Consider the following 16,775-nt stretch of genomic DNA (forward strand, 5'->3'; position numbering starts at 1 on the left):
ATTTACTGTATATTTCCTATCTGTATTAGACCTTCCAAAATGCATTACCTCACAATTGTCCGGATTAAACTCCATCTGCCATCTCTTCACCAAACTCTCCAACTGATCTATATCCTGCCATATCCTCTGATGGTCCTCATCGCTATCCGCAAATCCACCAACCCTTGTGTCGTCTGCAAACTTACTAATCAATCCAGTTACATTTTCCTCCAAATCATTTATATATATTACAAACAGCAAAGGTCCTAGCACTGATCCCTGAGGAACACCACTTGTCACAGCCCTCCATTCAGAAACGCATCCTTCCACTGCTACCCTCTGTCTTCTTTGACTGATCCAGTTTTGTATCCACCTTGCCAGCTCACCTCTGATCCCATGCGACTTCACCTTCTGCACCAGTCTGCCATGAGGAACCTTGTCAAAGGCCTTACTGAAATCCATGTAGACAACATCCACTGCCCTATCCTCATCAATCATCTTCGTCACTTCCCGAAAAACTCAATCAAGTTCGTGAGACATGACCTCCCCTTCACAAAACCATGTTGCCCCTCATTAATACGTCCACTTATTTCCAAGTGGGAATAAATCCTGTCTCGAAGAATCATCTCCAATAATTTCCCTACCATTGATGTAAGGCTTACCGGCCTGTAATTACCTGAATTATTCTTTCTACCCTTCTTAAACAAAGGAACAACATTGGCTTTTCTCCAATCCTCTGAGACCTCCCCTGCAGCCAGTGAGGATACAAAGATTTCTCTCAAGGCCCCAGCAATTTCCTCCCTTAGAGTTCTCTAACATTCTATGATAACTTTTATAAAAGGTTGAGAGGAGAATTATTTAATTTAGATTTCTCCGAAACTACCTTAGAAATCATAGAAACCCTACAGTGCAGAAGGAGGCCATTCGGCCCATCGAGTCTGCACCGACCACAATCCCACCCAGGCCCTACCCCCACATATTTACCCGCTAATCCCTCTAACCTACGCATCTCAGGACTCTAAGGGGCAATTTTTAACCTGGCCAATCAACCTAACCCGCACATCTTTGGACTGTGGGAGGAAACCGGAGCACCCGGAGGAAACCCACACAGACATGAGGAGAATGTGCAAACTCCACACAGACAGTGACCCAAGCCGGGAATCAAACCCAGGTCCCTGGAGCTGTGAAGCAGCAGTGCTAATCACTGTGCTACCGTGCCGCCCTTGGAGCTATATATTATCTAATTAAAGAAATAATATGTATAGCATTTTAATGAGCCAGTTTAATGTGTCTTGCGGAACAGCATGCTTTTATATGGAACTTCAGTGTACATTTCAAATCAACAGGACATTTTGGCCTTAGAACACAGGACCAAATCACATTCATCACTCAAGGTTAAAGGTAATAAATTGCTGAAGGGTGAAAATGAAATGAAAAATACAGAACAGAAGAAAAATCTCCAATTTATCCGTTGTCATTTTCTTTTAAATTCTCATCTACTAATCGCTTACATTGTCTTTTCTGAGAAATGGCTTTCTCAAGCCAATAACTACATATTGCACAAATGCATTTTAAACAAAAATGATTGAGATGCAGTGTTGACAAATAACCATAATTCAGCACAGTTTTGGAATCTCCCCTCCGAGCTAATTGTTGTACATTATTCTTGTACATAGAAATATTCAGTAATGGGCTTTTCACAAGAAAGCGTAGCAGAGCGAAGGTTAGCAAAACATTAATATCCTTCTTTAATTCTTGTATCCTTTTGTTCAGATATTGTATAAATGAGACCTTACTGTCTGGAGAATAACTAGCTAAAGTTTGCTGGGAAGTTTAAAGAACAACCTCCATCCTGTGGGCTCCAGGCTTGTTTCTTTCGAGCACATTTGTTCAGTTATTTATTCCGTGTTGGTCTGTGCCTGAATAAATGCATAGAAGTTTTAGAAGGTTACCCATATGTTTGGAGCATGTTATATGAACAATAGGCAGTATTTCAACCTTTCATTACCACTTTATTCCAGGTCATGGTTAGAAGTTAACTCGCACAAATCACCATGATGACAAGGTCAATGCTGAGTACAGAGGATGAAGTTTTACAGCAAGGCTGTTTCAGACCTCTATGACACCATGTTTCTGCATTGAATGTTGCATATTGAAATGCTTGCCTAACTTTATAGATTACAGTAACTGGAACATGACTAACCATTAATTCATAGATCATAGAATCCTTATGGTGCAGAAGGAGGCCATTTGGCCAATCAAGTCTGCACTGACCACAATCCCATCCAAACCCCATCCCATCCACCTGCTAGTTCCCCTGACATTAAGGGTCAATTTACCATGGCCAGTCAACATAATCCACACATCTTTGGATGGTGGGAGGAAACTGGAGCACTCAGAGGAAACCCAAGCAGACATGGGGTGAACATGCAAACTCCACACAGTCACTCGACGCTGAATTGAATCCAGGTCCCTGTCACTGTGAGGCAGCAGTGCTAACCGCTGAGCTACCGTGCTGCCTGTTAATACTTCCCTGCCCCCAAATAATGAAGTTAAACATGCACAATGCAGCATAACAGACATTGGCCACAGGTACCAGAATTTGCTATTTTGCACTGAAAAAATTACATTGGGAGTAACTAACCAAATAACAAAATATGGTAACTATCTTCATTGGCCATATTCTGTTTTGAAATTCCATTCACTACAGTACTGAAAATAAAATACCGTTTTGTGTACGTAATTATTATGAAGTCTGAAGACAATTATGTTGACTGACCTGAATCTGTTAATCCATAGTAATTGCTGAGTGCAGTAAATAGTTTTATTAAATTCATTCAGGGGATGTGGACGTCGCTGGCTGGGCCAGCATGTATTGCCCATCCCTAATTTTCCTTGAATTGAATGATTTGTGAGGCCATTTCAGTGGGCATTTAAGAGTCAATCATATTTCTGTGGATCTGGAGTCACATGTGGGCCAAATCAATAAGGATTTAAGGACATTAGTGAATGAGATGGGCTTTTATGATAATCAACAATGGTTTCATGATCATCATTAAACTTTTAATTCCAGATTTTTATTGAATTCAAATTTCTCCATCTGCCATGGTGAGATTTGAACCAGAACATTACCCCAGGTCTCTGGATTACTAGTCCAGCAACAATACACTGCCTTCCCTCTATGTAGCATGTAACTGTCTATTGAATAACAACTTGTAGTGATGCACAATTCATTGTCCTCATTAACAGAAAATATGTGCAGAATAACTGAAATGGAATAATTTTGTTTTTGTGCTCACATGGACTCAACTATCATTGCAGCTTAAGCCAATTCACAGGTGTCTTCTGGACTCTGGGTTGTATCATCATAATTCTTAATTTTCGATTGCCTCAAAAGTTGGCAGTTGCATTGCAGTTAAAGGCATTGATTATTGCATTAATAGGATTCATGAACAACACTATATGATCACATTTTCAAGGTTTAATGCAATTTACAGTGCCCAGAAAGAAAACCTTGCATATATTTACATTCAAATTTCTGTATTAATTTTCATTCAGTTTCTTCAAATTAAACTGGATAGAAATATTGATTCAGAATAAATTGCATAAAATAATTTCTGAAACTGGTTGTACAATGCAGAGTCCAAAGGAAATCTAGGAAATACGCTTATAATCTTTACACCAGCTGCATTAGAGCCAGATATCGAGATCAATTTTTGGCTAAAGGGAGCTACAATATTGTGGTTGTCAACTTGAGCTCATTTTTCACATAGTGGTCGATTTGGGTGATATTGGCAGAGTCACAAAGGCAGATTTTTCACCTGCAATGGAATGGTATATTGGTCAGGAAGCCCTAAATAGTGAACAGAAAATAGCAGAGGTGAATACTTGACACAAGCATCTTTCACAAGAGTTCATTAGCAGGATCAAAGAATTGGAAATTGGTTGGCCTGCTGCAACCACCAGATTATTCATAAGAAGGGTAATTTAAAGCTCATCAAACCCATCCATAGTCCAAATAAAATGTAATTAAAACTAGATCTAGAAAAGACTGCTGGTGCCAGTTCAATTCTGAACAAAGTTTTGGATTACCTCTACCTCCTACTTATGATGTTCACATAGTACTTAAGATCAAACCTAGGATGTTTTTCAAAACTAATTTTTGGTTTTTCTCTCCAATCCACTTAATAAATTATTAAAGCTTGCTGTATATTTGTAAATTTTTAGATATTTGAAAGTACTACGAGCCTTCTAGTTTTGAAAATATGATTTTTCAACTTTCAACCGACTGGAACATTTGCAATTTTAACAATGACAGAGCAAACTACTTAGAAATGCAAGGCCACTTTCTAAGGTGAAGGTGAGAAACGAAGAAATCACCCTCAACGGAATGCGAACGTACAGACATTTCTTATAATTCAGACCCTCATCTAAACTCATAGCTGTCTATGGAAGGGACATTAAAAATGCAAAGCATTGGGTATTGAAAGAATAGGCTCCTCTCAGGGCTCTCACTTCCTCTCTATCTTTTGAATTAAGAGTGTTGTCCAGTTTGAGAAGCCAACTTGACCAGAAACCTACCAGCAAACTGAGATCTTTTAATAATTGCAACATCCTCTACATCTGACTGCATCCAAGAAACCAGTAAATCTAAATTGGCCTCAACATTTAAAATCTACACCTCAAGGACAATCAAAAGACACTTTACCATATATTCATTTAACTTTTGTTTAAATCTCCTGATTTCTCATACCTGCGCCCTAATGACTGCCTGAGGGCCAAATGGTTGACGTTGTGTTTTTATTATTTTACTCAGGTTTAGTTATTAATAAATTGCTTTTTCCTTGACCCAAGAAAACCTTGTTCGATTGACATCTTATTGCTCACAGCCTAAATAGTAAAATACATTCTGATTTGCAAAAGGCATATCCTCATAAAAGGAAACTTAAATCTTTATTGTGACCAACCAAGGAGGATGAATAGAGGGGAGCCAGTTCACTCTTTCTCACCCGGTCATAACACTGGTGTAGTATTACTAATTATTTCTGTAGTGACATCAAAGATTGCAGACATCTACAATACATAAGTTATTTCTCATTTGAATAGCTGCCAAACCTATTCCATATATGGTTTGAATAATCTTAACTTTAGTATTGTTGTGCAGTGAGGATTTTTTAAATACAGAATCATAGATTACAAGAGGCCATTGAGCCATCATGCCTGTGACAGTTCTCTGAAAGAGCAGTCTAGTGAGTTCCATTTTGCTGCCTTTTCCCCATGACCATGTATTTTTTTCTTTTTTCAAATAATTACAATACTTTTTGATATTTACTATTCAGTCTACTTCCACCACCTTTTCTAGCAGCATATTCCAGACCATAATGCACTCCATAAAATAACTACTCCACCGCTCCAATCTGGTTCCTTTGCCAATTACCGTAAATCTGTATTTTCTAGTTACTGACTCACCTGCCTGTGGAAACAGATTTTCCTTTGCTATTAAAATCCCTCATAATGTTGCTTTATCAAGTTTTCCCTTAACCACCCCTTAACTTCCTAAATAATCCAATGATCAGCTTTTTAACTCGCAGCATTACTGGTTGGCATGTGGTGACTTATTTCAGGCCATATGTACCCTTGAAATGTATTGTTTTGATGAATATCCTGATGTTTATCCAATAAGTTAGTTTGGTCACTGACAATATAGTGTACTGTTTTCCATAAACTGGATCCAAAGATCTTTGTTGTCTCTTTGTCATTCTCTGTACTGGTAACAAGAGTAAGATTCTCATTTGTGTTGCACTGTGAATTGTTGATATGTGTATTCTCCTAGAGATTGTGGATATTGTACAGTTCTGCTTCCAAGTCATATATGGTTAAATCAACCATTCGACGGTTGGCATAACTGTCCTTTAATGGTTGTGGATGGTTTAATCTGTTCCAGGGATCCTCCAATATTTCAGAATATGTGTTTTGTTCTATTGAATTTACATTAACTGCAGGAGCAGGAAGACTCTTCCATGCACGTGTTAATTTTCCCTGCATCTGATCTTTGAGTCTATTATTAGGTGGATATGCCCAGGCAGAATCTTTGATGCAGCAACCATTCTTCTCTTCTTGCTTTGTTTTAGTATTTTTGTAATTCTGTTTTTCCTTTAAATCTCCATTGGATTCGGCAAGATTCTGTAAAACATCTTCAGGTGGCTCCCTGTGAGACAAGTTAAAACAAAGATTTCTCAAATGACAATTACCAGTGTTTTTACCAATCATTCCATTTCCAGCAATTTTCATTTAAACTACTAACTTTATAAACATATGCTCCTGAACAGAGACACTACATTTTAAAATGTAATGTTCCACTGATATCTCAAGGTATAATAGTTTAATGTGTCAATAGTGTGGGACTTAACCATACGCATTACCAAGGTTTCAGGTTCAGTTCCTGGTGTGTGCTGTGTTAAACAGATCGCCATCAGAATGAAGATGGAAGGAGTGTGGACATGATAATTGGACACACAACTGTGAGCTTAGGAAGGGACAGACTGGGGAGCTAGCAATTCTGCTTCTGATTGCTATTCAATTCTTCCATCTCTCCATTACAAATCTCATTATGTGAATTTTGCACGAGAATAAACTAGCCATAATGGCCTTTAAGGGTTAAATAGCCTGTTAAATAGCCAATTCAGATGAAAAGTAGTGGCTTCGGTAAGTAGCGTATCTATGGCATAGCCTGCACCCTGAAATTGTTTCCCCAGCATGCATCTTTCTCCCTCTTCAGGAGATGAGGGGCAACGAAAGTGACTATCAGAATTCTCCTCACCCATGGCTGGGATTCTCCGGTCCTGCTGCAGTGAATGAAGATTTGACTGAGTGCCAAATTCTCTATTCTCGCTGGCAGCGGTGACATGCGGCGTGAATGGTTGATGTGTTGGTGTCCAGGTTTCGTTTCAGTAACTGCCTATAGGGTAGTACAGTGGATGTAATGTATTTGCATTATCAAAAGGCCTTTGATAAGGTACTGCATAGTACACTCACAACTAAGGCCAGAACATGTGGAATAAAGGGACAGGTAGCGGGATAGCAAGCTGGCTACAAAATAGAACACAGAATGTAACTGTTAAGGGTAGCTACTCAAATTGGTAAAATGTGAGAAGTAATGTTCAACAGGGATTAGTGCTGGAACCAGTATGTCACAATTTATATTGATGATTTGAACTCAGGAGTCAAAAGTTAATTTTCAAAGTTTGCACAAGTACCAAATTAGAAGGTGTAGTTAAAATCAAGGCAAGAGTGTGACAAAATCCAAGAAGATATTAATAAGATGGCAGAATAGACAAGTAATTAGCAAATTAATTTCAACATAGCTAAGTGTGAGATAATACATTTTGAAGGGGTAAATAAGAAGGCTTCACACAGCCTAGATAACAAGAGCCTGAATGGGGTAGGGAGCAAGGTACTGAGAAATACAGATACACAAATCATTCAGTCATATAGATGAATAAGTCAATAAAAAAGCAAACAAATCACTGGGATTCATTTCTAGAGAAATAGAACAAAAAAGCAAAGCCACTAAGTTAAACTTGTGTAAAATATTGCCTGGAACACATTGGAAATATTGTGCACAGTTGCAGTCTCTATGTTGCAAAAAGGATATTATCGGTATTGGAGAAGGTGTAAAAAAGGATGATAACAGAACTTATCAGGAAAGGCTGAACAGGCTGGCAGTCTTTTCTCTAGAAAAAGAAAAATGAGGAGTGACCTGATAAAAGTCTTTAATGTAATTAAAGGCTTTGACAGGGTTTCCATTTTTGGCGGTCCAAAACTAGAGTTCATAACTACATATTAGTCTTTAATAAATTGAATAGGGATTTCAAGAGGAGTCTTTTACCCAAAGACTGGAGTAATTGAGGCAGAAAGCATGTGTTAAGGAGAAGCTAATTACTTAATGGAGTAAGGAATAAAAGGATATTCTGGTAGAGTTAATTGAACTTCATAGAAATCATAGAAACCCTACACTACAGAAAGAGGCCATTCGGCCCATCGAGTCTGCACCGACCACAATCCCACCCAGGCCCTATCCCCATATCCCTACATATTTTACCCACTAATCCCTCTAATCTATGCATCCCAGGACACTAAGGGGCAATTTTAGCATGGCCAATCAACCTAACCCGCACATCTTTGGACTTGGGTGAGAGGAATCGGTGAAGTATAAAAGCTTGCATAGACTAGTTGGGGGCACAGTCTGCTTCTATGCTGTACACTCAATAGCCTGAATTTTACCACCCCATCCGCATGGGAATTGGAGCAGGTGAGGGGTGACCAATGGGAAGGTCCGTTCACCTCGGGGGGAGGGATTTTTTGGTTTCGGGACGAGCTCCATTACTATACTTGGCAATGCTTCGTCAAACTAAACACTCCTAAAATCTATAGTATAAGTCATCATGCTAATTAATGAACATACCTTAATTAAACCATTTATGCTTTATAAAAAACACAAAAAATTATCTTGTTAATTAGAATACTTAAAATGGAATTGGGATTGTTATGCGTTTATCAGAATTTATTGCAAATTTGGATTGTTGAAAGTAAATGCTATTGATCCAAATTCCATTTCAGAGAAAATATGCAAGAGTCAAAAAGATTGTCATAATTTAGATTACTATATTTGAAAAAAAAGACATGCTCTTATTAAATACTGACCATTTTGTATAGTATTTATCATAATGTTCCATTTTTTAAAAAATGTTTCTTTGGGTTTCATTGATTGCATTCCTATTAGGGAAGCATCATTATTTAGTACCCACTATTGCTTTTTGTTTTTACACTATTTTAATATATTTGTACATGTAATCACAATATTAACTTTATATCTGTATGCAATTATTGTCAAGAGGTAAATTAAAACTATTTTGTAAATAAATTATTACAAAATAATTTTAATTAAGTTGATTCTTTACAATTTTGTCACTGTGCAGTTAAATTTGGACTTTTGCTGCCTGAACTTCGTCAACTGGCACTGCCTTCCTAAATTAGTTGCTAATTTGAAACACTCACATTCTTTAAATTGTTTGTAATTAAAGAAATGCTGAAAAAACTAAATCAGTCTGAACATTTAAAGAAACAATTCAGATTCTAATTGACTTCTCTGCAATTGGACAATCGCTATAATGTAGCTCTAAGTACCAATTCATTTTTACCATTTCAAGGTGAATGTTAATAGCAATTTTCTTTTTGGCAAGTTAATTTGCAGGCTTTTGTGATATAATGCTGATGTTGAAATTGGTGGTTAAAATTAAGTAGGACTTTTATTCTATTGGGATTTCTTTTTGAAAGGGTAATTAGTTATTTCCTGTTTGACAATGGTTATCCTGCACTTCTAAAAGGTTTTAAAATAAAGCAACAGAAACCACTGATTTTTAAAAGTAGTTGTTGATTTGTTCAAAGCAATAAATGGGGAATATTCACTTTAAAGTGGTTTTTGCCTTTAACGATATATTTTCGTGCCAGTATTTGGATTATTGGAGAGGATGTAGAGACGGAAGGGTGAGAGGGTGTAGAGAGGGGAAGCGGTTGGGGTGGTGTGGAATGAGGCTCATAATTCTCAGCATTAAATTGCATTCACCAACTGTCGTCTTTTCCACTAAAAGATGCTTTTTATAGTCTGCTTCATTGTTTGCCAAACCCCTTACAGTTGCAGTTTGGATTTTGTAATCCCTATGTTAAAGTCTAAAACAGCCATATATACCAAATACAAAAATGTAAACCCAACGCTGACTCCTGCAATATTTCACTTCCAAACTTTCTCCAGTTTGAGGAACCCCAACCAGGTGTTTTATTTCCTTCATTTTTCTTCTGTGTTGCTACATTTCCTCTTATACCATATGCTTCAATCTTTCTGGTAAGCCTCTCATGAATCTCCTTATAAAACACCTTTTGGATTTCTACATGTCATATTTTCTGCATTCACTCTATCTCTCCAATTAATCACTTCTTCAAGAGACTTGATTTTTGTTTGCAAAAATGTATATATATCCTTGCTTATCGATAAGTTTCAAAATGTTCTACAGTCAAAGCTTCATGTATCTAAAATAATGAAAGCAAATTACTGCGGATGCTGGCATTTGAAACCAAAAGAGAAAATGCTGGAAAATCTCAGCAGGTCTGGTTGCATCTGTAAGGAGAGAAACGTGCTGACGTTTCAAGTCCAGATGACCCTTTGTCAAAGGAGCTTTGACAAAGGGTCATCTGGACTTGAAACTTCAGCTCTTTTCTCTCCTTACAGATGCTGCCAGACCTGCTGAGATTTTCCAGCATTTTCTCTTTTGGCTTCATGTATCTATTCCTGACTTTTACAACAGGCTAATTTACCTTAGACTCCAGTGACTTATCTATTTTAGTGCTACCATTTTTTTCAGAACCAATTCCTTTTCCATAATTGGAAGTGGTGGTACTGCAATGGCAGCACTGTCTAACTGACCCTTGATGAAGTCTCTACTGGCTGCCATGTAAGCTCCACTCAGCACAGGTTGAGACCTCCCAATTCACAGTGCTGCAGTGAAAGCTCAGATGGAGGTCATGAGATTCCAAGCCTCTGGTATGCAAGTTTAGGTTTCTGGTATGCAGACACACACAGCTATCATTGTGGATGTGGTTCTAAGTGTTTATGAGGCATGCATTGTCTGACAGCATTTCAGCAATCTGTGCTCCAGTTTATTAGAATCAATGAGATGGTGCCCGTAGAAATGGCAGTGGCATTGTGGAGCACAAACCTGCAATCCTATCTCAGGATGATGGTATTTGTGCCTTGAAAATGGTGTCCTTGCTGTTGCTTCTCAGTCTGCCTGCCCAGACCACTGTGATCCGTGCTAAAGTCATGCCACGCAAAGCTGGGCCCACAAAATCAAAGACTGATTGAAGGCTATTTGCAGTCTCCTTCAGTGAAACTCAGCAGTCTTCCACCAACCATGTTGCAGCCATTGGGGTAGCACTGCATAGGTCAGGTAAGCACACCTGCAAGACAGGAACTAAGGGGTGATAAGTTCTGTTTTTTTTGCATTATTGATGTGTTTCTGGATAAAATTGTTGAGTGAAAATTTTTGCTGTTGGCCTTTATTGAATGATATTGGTTAGGAGATTTTGTGAAAGAGAATCAGAAATGGATGTACTGTTAGGGAATGGTGGGTCCATGTTGGTGGGTGGGCAGTTCATTTCAACTGAAGCAAAACTTCACTCTGTCGAGTTGCATTTGGTCTTCTCCTCTTCCTTCTCTTCCCTACATGGTTTCCTGATTCCAGGAGGTAATGACTGAGCCCTCATAACTGAAGGTTGATGAGGGTGAAGCACCATCACAAACATTGACATTTTCTCCAGAATGTACTGTACAGATCCCCCTTTAAGCAGCAAAACATTTTGTTTAGTAGACCGATCACTTGTTCCACGGTGTTGCAGGTGACTCCATAGCTATTATTGAAGGCCTTCTGACCTCAGGTGTTAGGATGATGAAAGGGAATCATGAGCCATGTGTGTAAAGGGTAGCTTTTGTCACCAAGCAGCCACCCTATCGTGTGTTTTAAAGGCCTGAAGATGGTTGGTATTGCTGACTGCAACTGGATAATAGCATTATGGGTGCTGCGAGGTTGGCAGGCATTCACTGAGATTAAAGTTTTGTCTGATCAGATACCAACAGCCAATGAGAGAGGGACAGTTCTTACGGTTATGGTATCTCTCTTGTTAACTTGAAGTGGTCCAGAAAGCCTGCATCATCTTGAAGCCTACTATCCTGAAGAATCCAAATGCCCTTTATTTCAGTCTTCTCTCCTCTGTATGTGCCTCTGATCTTTTTTTGATGCTTCTATGGAAGGTGAACTGTGGCATGTTGCTGAAGTCCTACCTGGAAAGATCTCATGGCATAAAATGTAAGTATGACTGCGATTTTCACAGTAATTGGAAGGGCTATCCTCATCCTGGTTTGCTGTTACAGGTTGTCATAAGGAAGGTGATACGACTTTGTTACTACAGCCATTTTGTAGCATAGGGTGGAATTTTACGGATTGTACTGCTGGCAGGATTTTCCTGTCCGTAACTTCCTCAGGCACAGTTCCTAGTTTATTGCTTTTTAGGAATGATGCTTTTGATGGACCCTTTGTGCATAGGGCCTTGTTCAGAGAGTCCTCTTTCTTCATAGAGCTTCCCTTCACTGCCTATTCCTCTCCATGTCCTGCTCATGTTACAGAGCATGGCACTGTATCTACTGCCCCCATACCGATGTAAAGCAATTTCATTTTATGCCTTCTTGTGGTCAGCAAAAACCTCCAAATTCCACAAGCTTTGCCTGAACAAAAGTAAATCAAAAGCATCTCAGCTGCATCTTGTTGCATGGCCCGTTAAAAAGCCCTAGAACAGGGTTCACTTTACTTCATAATGCTTATCGTTTCAGAAGGATTAAAGAAGGTGTTGCCTGCACATGCATTGACCAGTTTCTGTATTCTGGCATCACATCAGCTTGTTTCTGTCAAAAGGCTCATGATCTCACGCTTTCAATGTCTTTGGGTTAGTGAACTAAAATCACATATGCAGTTACATACACAAGGCATGTAACTGAATATGTGATTTTAGTTCACTAACGCTGTACAGGAAGGAGCTAGTGGCAATTCATACACAAGAAAACATCAGGGGGACCTTGGTAAAACCGGGACACAAATTAATTTCATGCCCTTACAGTTCTCACTTCCTATTTATGAAAAGGGACATAAAAGCCGTGATTTTCCCAAATTAATTCGAAGTACTGCCACCAGCGGGAAAATCGGTGCATTTCCTGCTGGTGCTACTGAGGTAGGATTCAACCACTTCAAAACTCAAAAACAATGCCCCATGTGAATCACGCCAGGCCAAACAGCTTTCAAATTTGTGATCAGTTGTTCTGCTGACATTCAAGAACACTTCCTACTTTTGCTTCTTTCAGAATAACTGAAGGAAGAATAATATTAATGTGGGAAGCATTTCATGTTAGATCTTTGATGAGACCAATATTTTTGAGTTATAACTATGGACTTACCTCTAATTGTCTCCACTGCAGCAGGAATCCAGAAAAACATCATTTTCACAGTAATTTTACTGTAGTGTTAATGTAAGCCTACTCCTGACACAAATCAATAAACTCTCAATTTTAAAAACTGAACTGCTTCCCAAAAATTTAGTTCATAACAAGACTAATTAGATGTTCCATGCAATGTCCATTTAATATTGTGATGTAACTGTAGTTTTCCCCTGACAACTGCATCTCAATGGTTCTAACTCATGATAATAGAATGGGGAGTAGTTCTGAAATTGTATCTAATGCAGGAGCGTCAGGGTGGCACAGCACATCAGGGTTTTGAGCTCATATACAATAATGCCTCAAAAATTTCAAATCTCATCTAATGACTGGAAGACAAACATTCCCCATACAGGGAGAGACAAGGAGATAGAGATATCCCGTTATCAACTCTTGCACACCTCCTAGTGATTAGCTGACCACCATCTCACTCATAGATGCTGAAAATGAAGAGAAACCATCATTCTTACATAGCACCTTATCCATGCCTGTATGATGTCCCAGAGTGCCAATGAATTACATTGAAATGTTATTATCCTAAGAAGGCAAACATTGATGAGGAGAAAGCAAAATCATATAGAAAGTGTCTGATGCTTTAATTAACTGATTTCACATGTTGGATCGGCCATGTTTGTTAAGTGTGGTATTGTCATTACTCTTATGATCAATTTCAAATCCAAGGTAGCCAAAACAAATGTCAGGCTTGTGAAACTTCTAAGAGCCAATGAAATACCAAATGAGTCAATGGTCAAATGGACAAGGTTCTGCATCCTCATCTCATATATCAATATGACTATTTTGATGTCTTATTTAACTGATATGAATGGTCCTTCTGAGGGTCTCATTGGACAAAGTGAAGAGATTGGCTATAGATTTATAGAAAATAATAGCAGAGGAAACGAACATTTGACCCAACAGATGTTAGCCAGCTGAGAGTAATTTTCAGCCCTTGGCTGTAGCCCTTAGATCATGGTACTTCTGATGGATAACCACACACTGCAAGTTTTAGAAGCTTTCTACCTCTAAATCCACCCCCTCCCCCGGTTAAAATAATTTCCCCTCAACTCCCTTTTAATCCTTCAGCCTATCGCTTTTAATCTATGCCCCCTGGTGACTTCTTTGCTTTTAGAAATAGATCTTTCCACATCCATTTTGTCAAAGCTCTTGCATTATTTTATGTACTTCAATTAAATCTTCCCTCAACCTCCTCTATCTCAAAGGCAAAAAACCCAGCCTATCCAATCTTGAAGCTTGGCAAAGTTAAAAAACAAACAGTCAGAGAAAAAAGTGGTAATACGAAGAAATATGAAGCTTATGGTTTAGTGAGAAGCTTTGCAGGCAAGAGGAAAAAGCCAATGGAAAAAACCGGTATTCAAAAGCATTTCTGCCTTCGAAAAAGGGTCAGAGATTTGAAAAAAAATGTAGCATTAAAAAATCGGGCCAGACAAAACACGCGTGGTTGGAAGAGGAAGCACTTTAAGCTTAATGGAGTGTGAACTGATTGTATCAATAATGAACTCTTTGATTTGCCCTGGAGTTGTCAGTCAAGAAAGCTTTTAGCAGCAAGTGGACTACCAGTAAACAAACCTCAGCAAATCCCCTCTTTGACCTGCTCTGGAGCTGTCAATCAAAGCACTTTTAAGAGGTTTCAGAGCAGCTGTGACTTATGAGAGACAGCAAGGGAATCTCTCTAGTGAAACTGAATGCTCCTGTCAATCACAACACTTTAAAGAGGTCTGGTAGGACCTGGAGCTTTTGAAATCTACCAAGGGTAATCCCTACTGTAGAATCAAGTGCTGCTGTGATTTTGAAAGCTTCCAGGTTTTCAGGGGGCATGGTTTTTTAATGAGATCACACCACTTCAAAGGTTTTACAGAACACAGACAATAATAAAGAAGTTTACCAGAAAGGTGCCTCAAATCACTCTCCTGAGAGTGATTCCCAAGTTTTCCTGGCTATCAAGGAGAAGTCAACCATGAGAGCCCCATCTTGACGGATACCCCCGAGCTCAACCTCTACCCCCCAACCTCCAGGTGCCTGGAGGGATCACCCCCCTCTGCAGCCTGGCAGCAGCAGAGGTGCCCTAGACTGCACTGCCCTCATCTATGTTCTTGGTTACCCCATCAAAAAGTTCAATCAAATTCGTGAGACATGATTTTCCATTCACAAAGCCATGCCGACTGTCCTTAATCAGTCCTTGCGTCTTTAAATACCAGTAGACCCTGTCGCTCATAATACTGTCTAACAACTTATCCACTACAGATGTTAGGCTCACCGGCCTGTAGTTCCCAGGCTTTTCCTGCAGCCCTTCTTAAACAACATCACAACATTTGCCACCTTCCAATCTTCAGGCACCTCACCTGTGATCCATTTTCTGGTTTTTAGTTGTTCCCTTCTATTTTTACATTAAATTTAGTTTAACATGATTATCATTTCTCAATTGTGAGACCAAATATCTCTGTAGCGAATCAATGTTGGTCTTCATTTAAAAATACTAAAGATCTCACTACACCCACACCACTGTGGGTCTCCCTACACCACATGGACTGCAGTAGTTCAAGAAGGCAGCTCACCACCACCTTCTCAAGGGCACCTAGGGATAGGCAATGAATGCTGACCTAGCCAGTGTGGCCCACATCCCTTCAATGAATAAAAACAAACAAGGGGACGATCTTACCTTTCAGTCCGCTGGTTGATGAGCGTGGCCAGTTGGTAAGATTGCACAAGAGGCGAAAAGTCAGGTTCACGCCCGATTTCTTGTCTCTTGAGATCTTACCGGGCCCGGGTTTCTGGCGAGATCAGCCAGATACGAGGTTGATTAGAATATTTAAATCCATGGTAATATGGGTTTAAATATTATTTGTGAGCCTGGGATACTATCATCCGGGCTCACTTGCCTTAGCAGCCTCGCAGGTGAAAGGTCCTCACCAGCGAGGATCACGTATGGTCCCCATCAACGTCGCTAGCCTGGCACCCTGTCAATACCAACTTGGCACCGCCAGTGCCAAGGGGCAGGACCTAAGGGGGGATGGGGCCTTGATGGGGCAGGACATAAGGGGAGGCGGGGGGGGGGGGGGGATGCTGTACACTCTGCAACAGGGACTAGCCTGGCTGGGGTGGGGGGGAGAGGGAGGGAGGGAGGTGGAGCTGCATACGCTGCAATCGGTGATCAGCCGGGGGGGTGGGAGGTGATCGACTGGACTGGGAGGTGAGAGGGGTAATCGACTGGGGGTAGGTGGTGGGCAATACCCAGGGGGATGGGGGGTGTGATCAGAGAGATCTGCGCATGTGTGATTGCACCCTCTCCTGTGAGCAGATCGCTTTCCAGCGAGCTTAGGCCCTGCCCCCTCCCCTACTGGCGGGAAACAGATTGTTATCTTTTTTTAAACACAGAGTGGCTTAAGATTGCATTTTCAAACTCACCCAAAAAACAGGTCTGAAACTCTCCCATTCTCACACCCATTCGGCACTTAGACTCGGAGGATGCTGGACTATCTACCTCACTAACAAGACCACTTGACATGCCAGTCTCTGCACTGGTGCCTGCACCAATGTGTTGTTGCACCAAGATGCATATCCTCAATATTTACTGTAAAATGTACAAAAGATATATTTCTAGTAATAAAATATCTTAAGGGAAATAAACCATTGTTATAAACATGCAATAAGCTCAGTGAGTTTAAGAAGCTATACTGGTGAG

General features: G+C 39.7%; 1 protein-coding gene across 1 annotated transcript in view; it reads right to left on the reverse strand.

Moving 5' to 3' along the window:
* Positions 1 to 1,243: 1,243 nt before the first annotated feature.
* Positions 1,244 to 16,775, reverse strand: part of LOC144503086 (uncharacterized) — a 37,122-nt gene continuing 21,590 nt past the window's right edge. The window contains exons 6-7 of the mRNA XM_078227586.1: positions 5,615 to 6,187; positions 1,244 to 1,898 (exon numbers count right to left, since the gene is read on the reverse strand). Of these exons, the coding sequence (XP_078083712.1) occupies positions 5,809 to 6,187 (379 nt within the window). The 3' untranslated portion in view covers positions 1,244 to 1,898; positions 5,615 to 5,808. The remainder of the gene's footprint in view (positions 1,899 to 5,614; positions 6,188 to 16,775) is intronic.

Source organism: Mustelus asterias, chromosome 13, assembly GCF_964213995.1.
Source record: "Mustelus asterias chromosome 13, sMusAst1.hap1.1, whole genome shotgun sequence".
Lineage (NCBI taxonomy): Eukaryota > Metazoa > Chordata > Chondrichthyes > Carcharhiniformes > Triakidae > Mustelus > Mustelus asterias.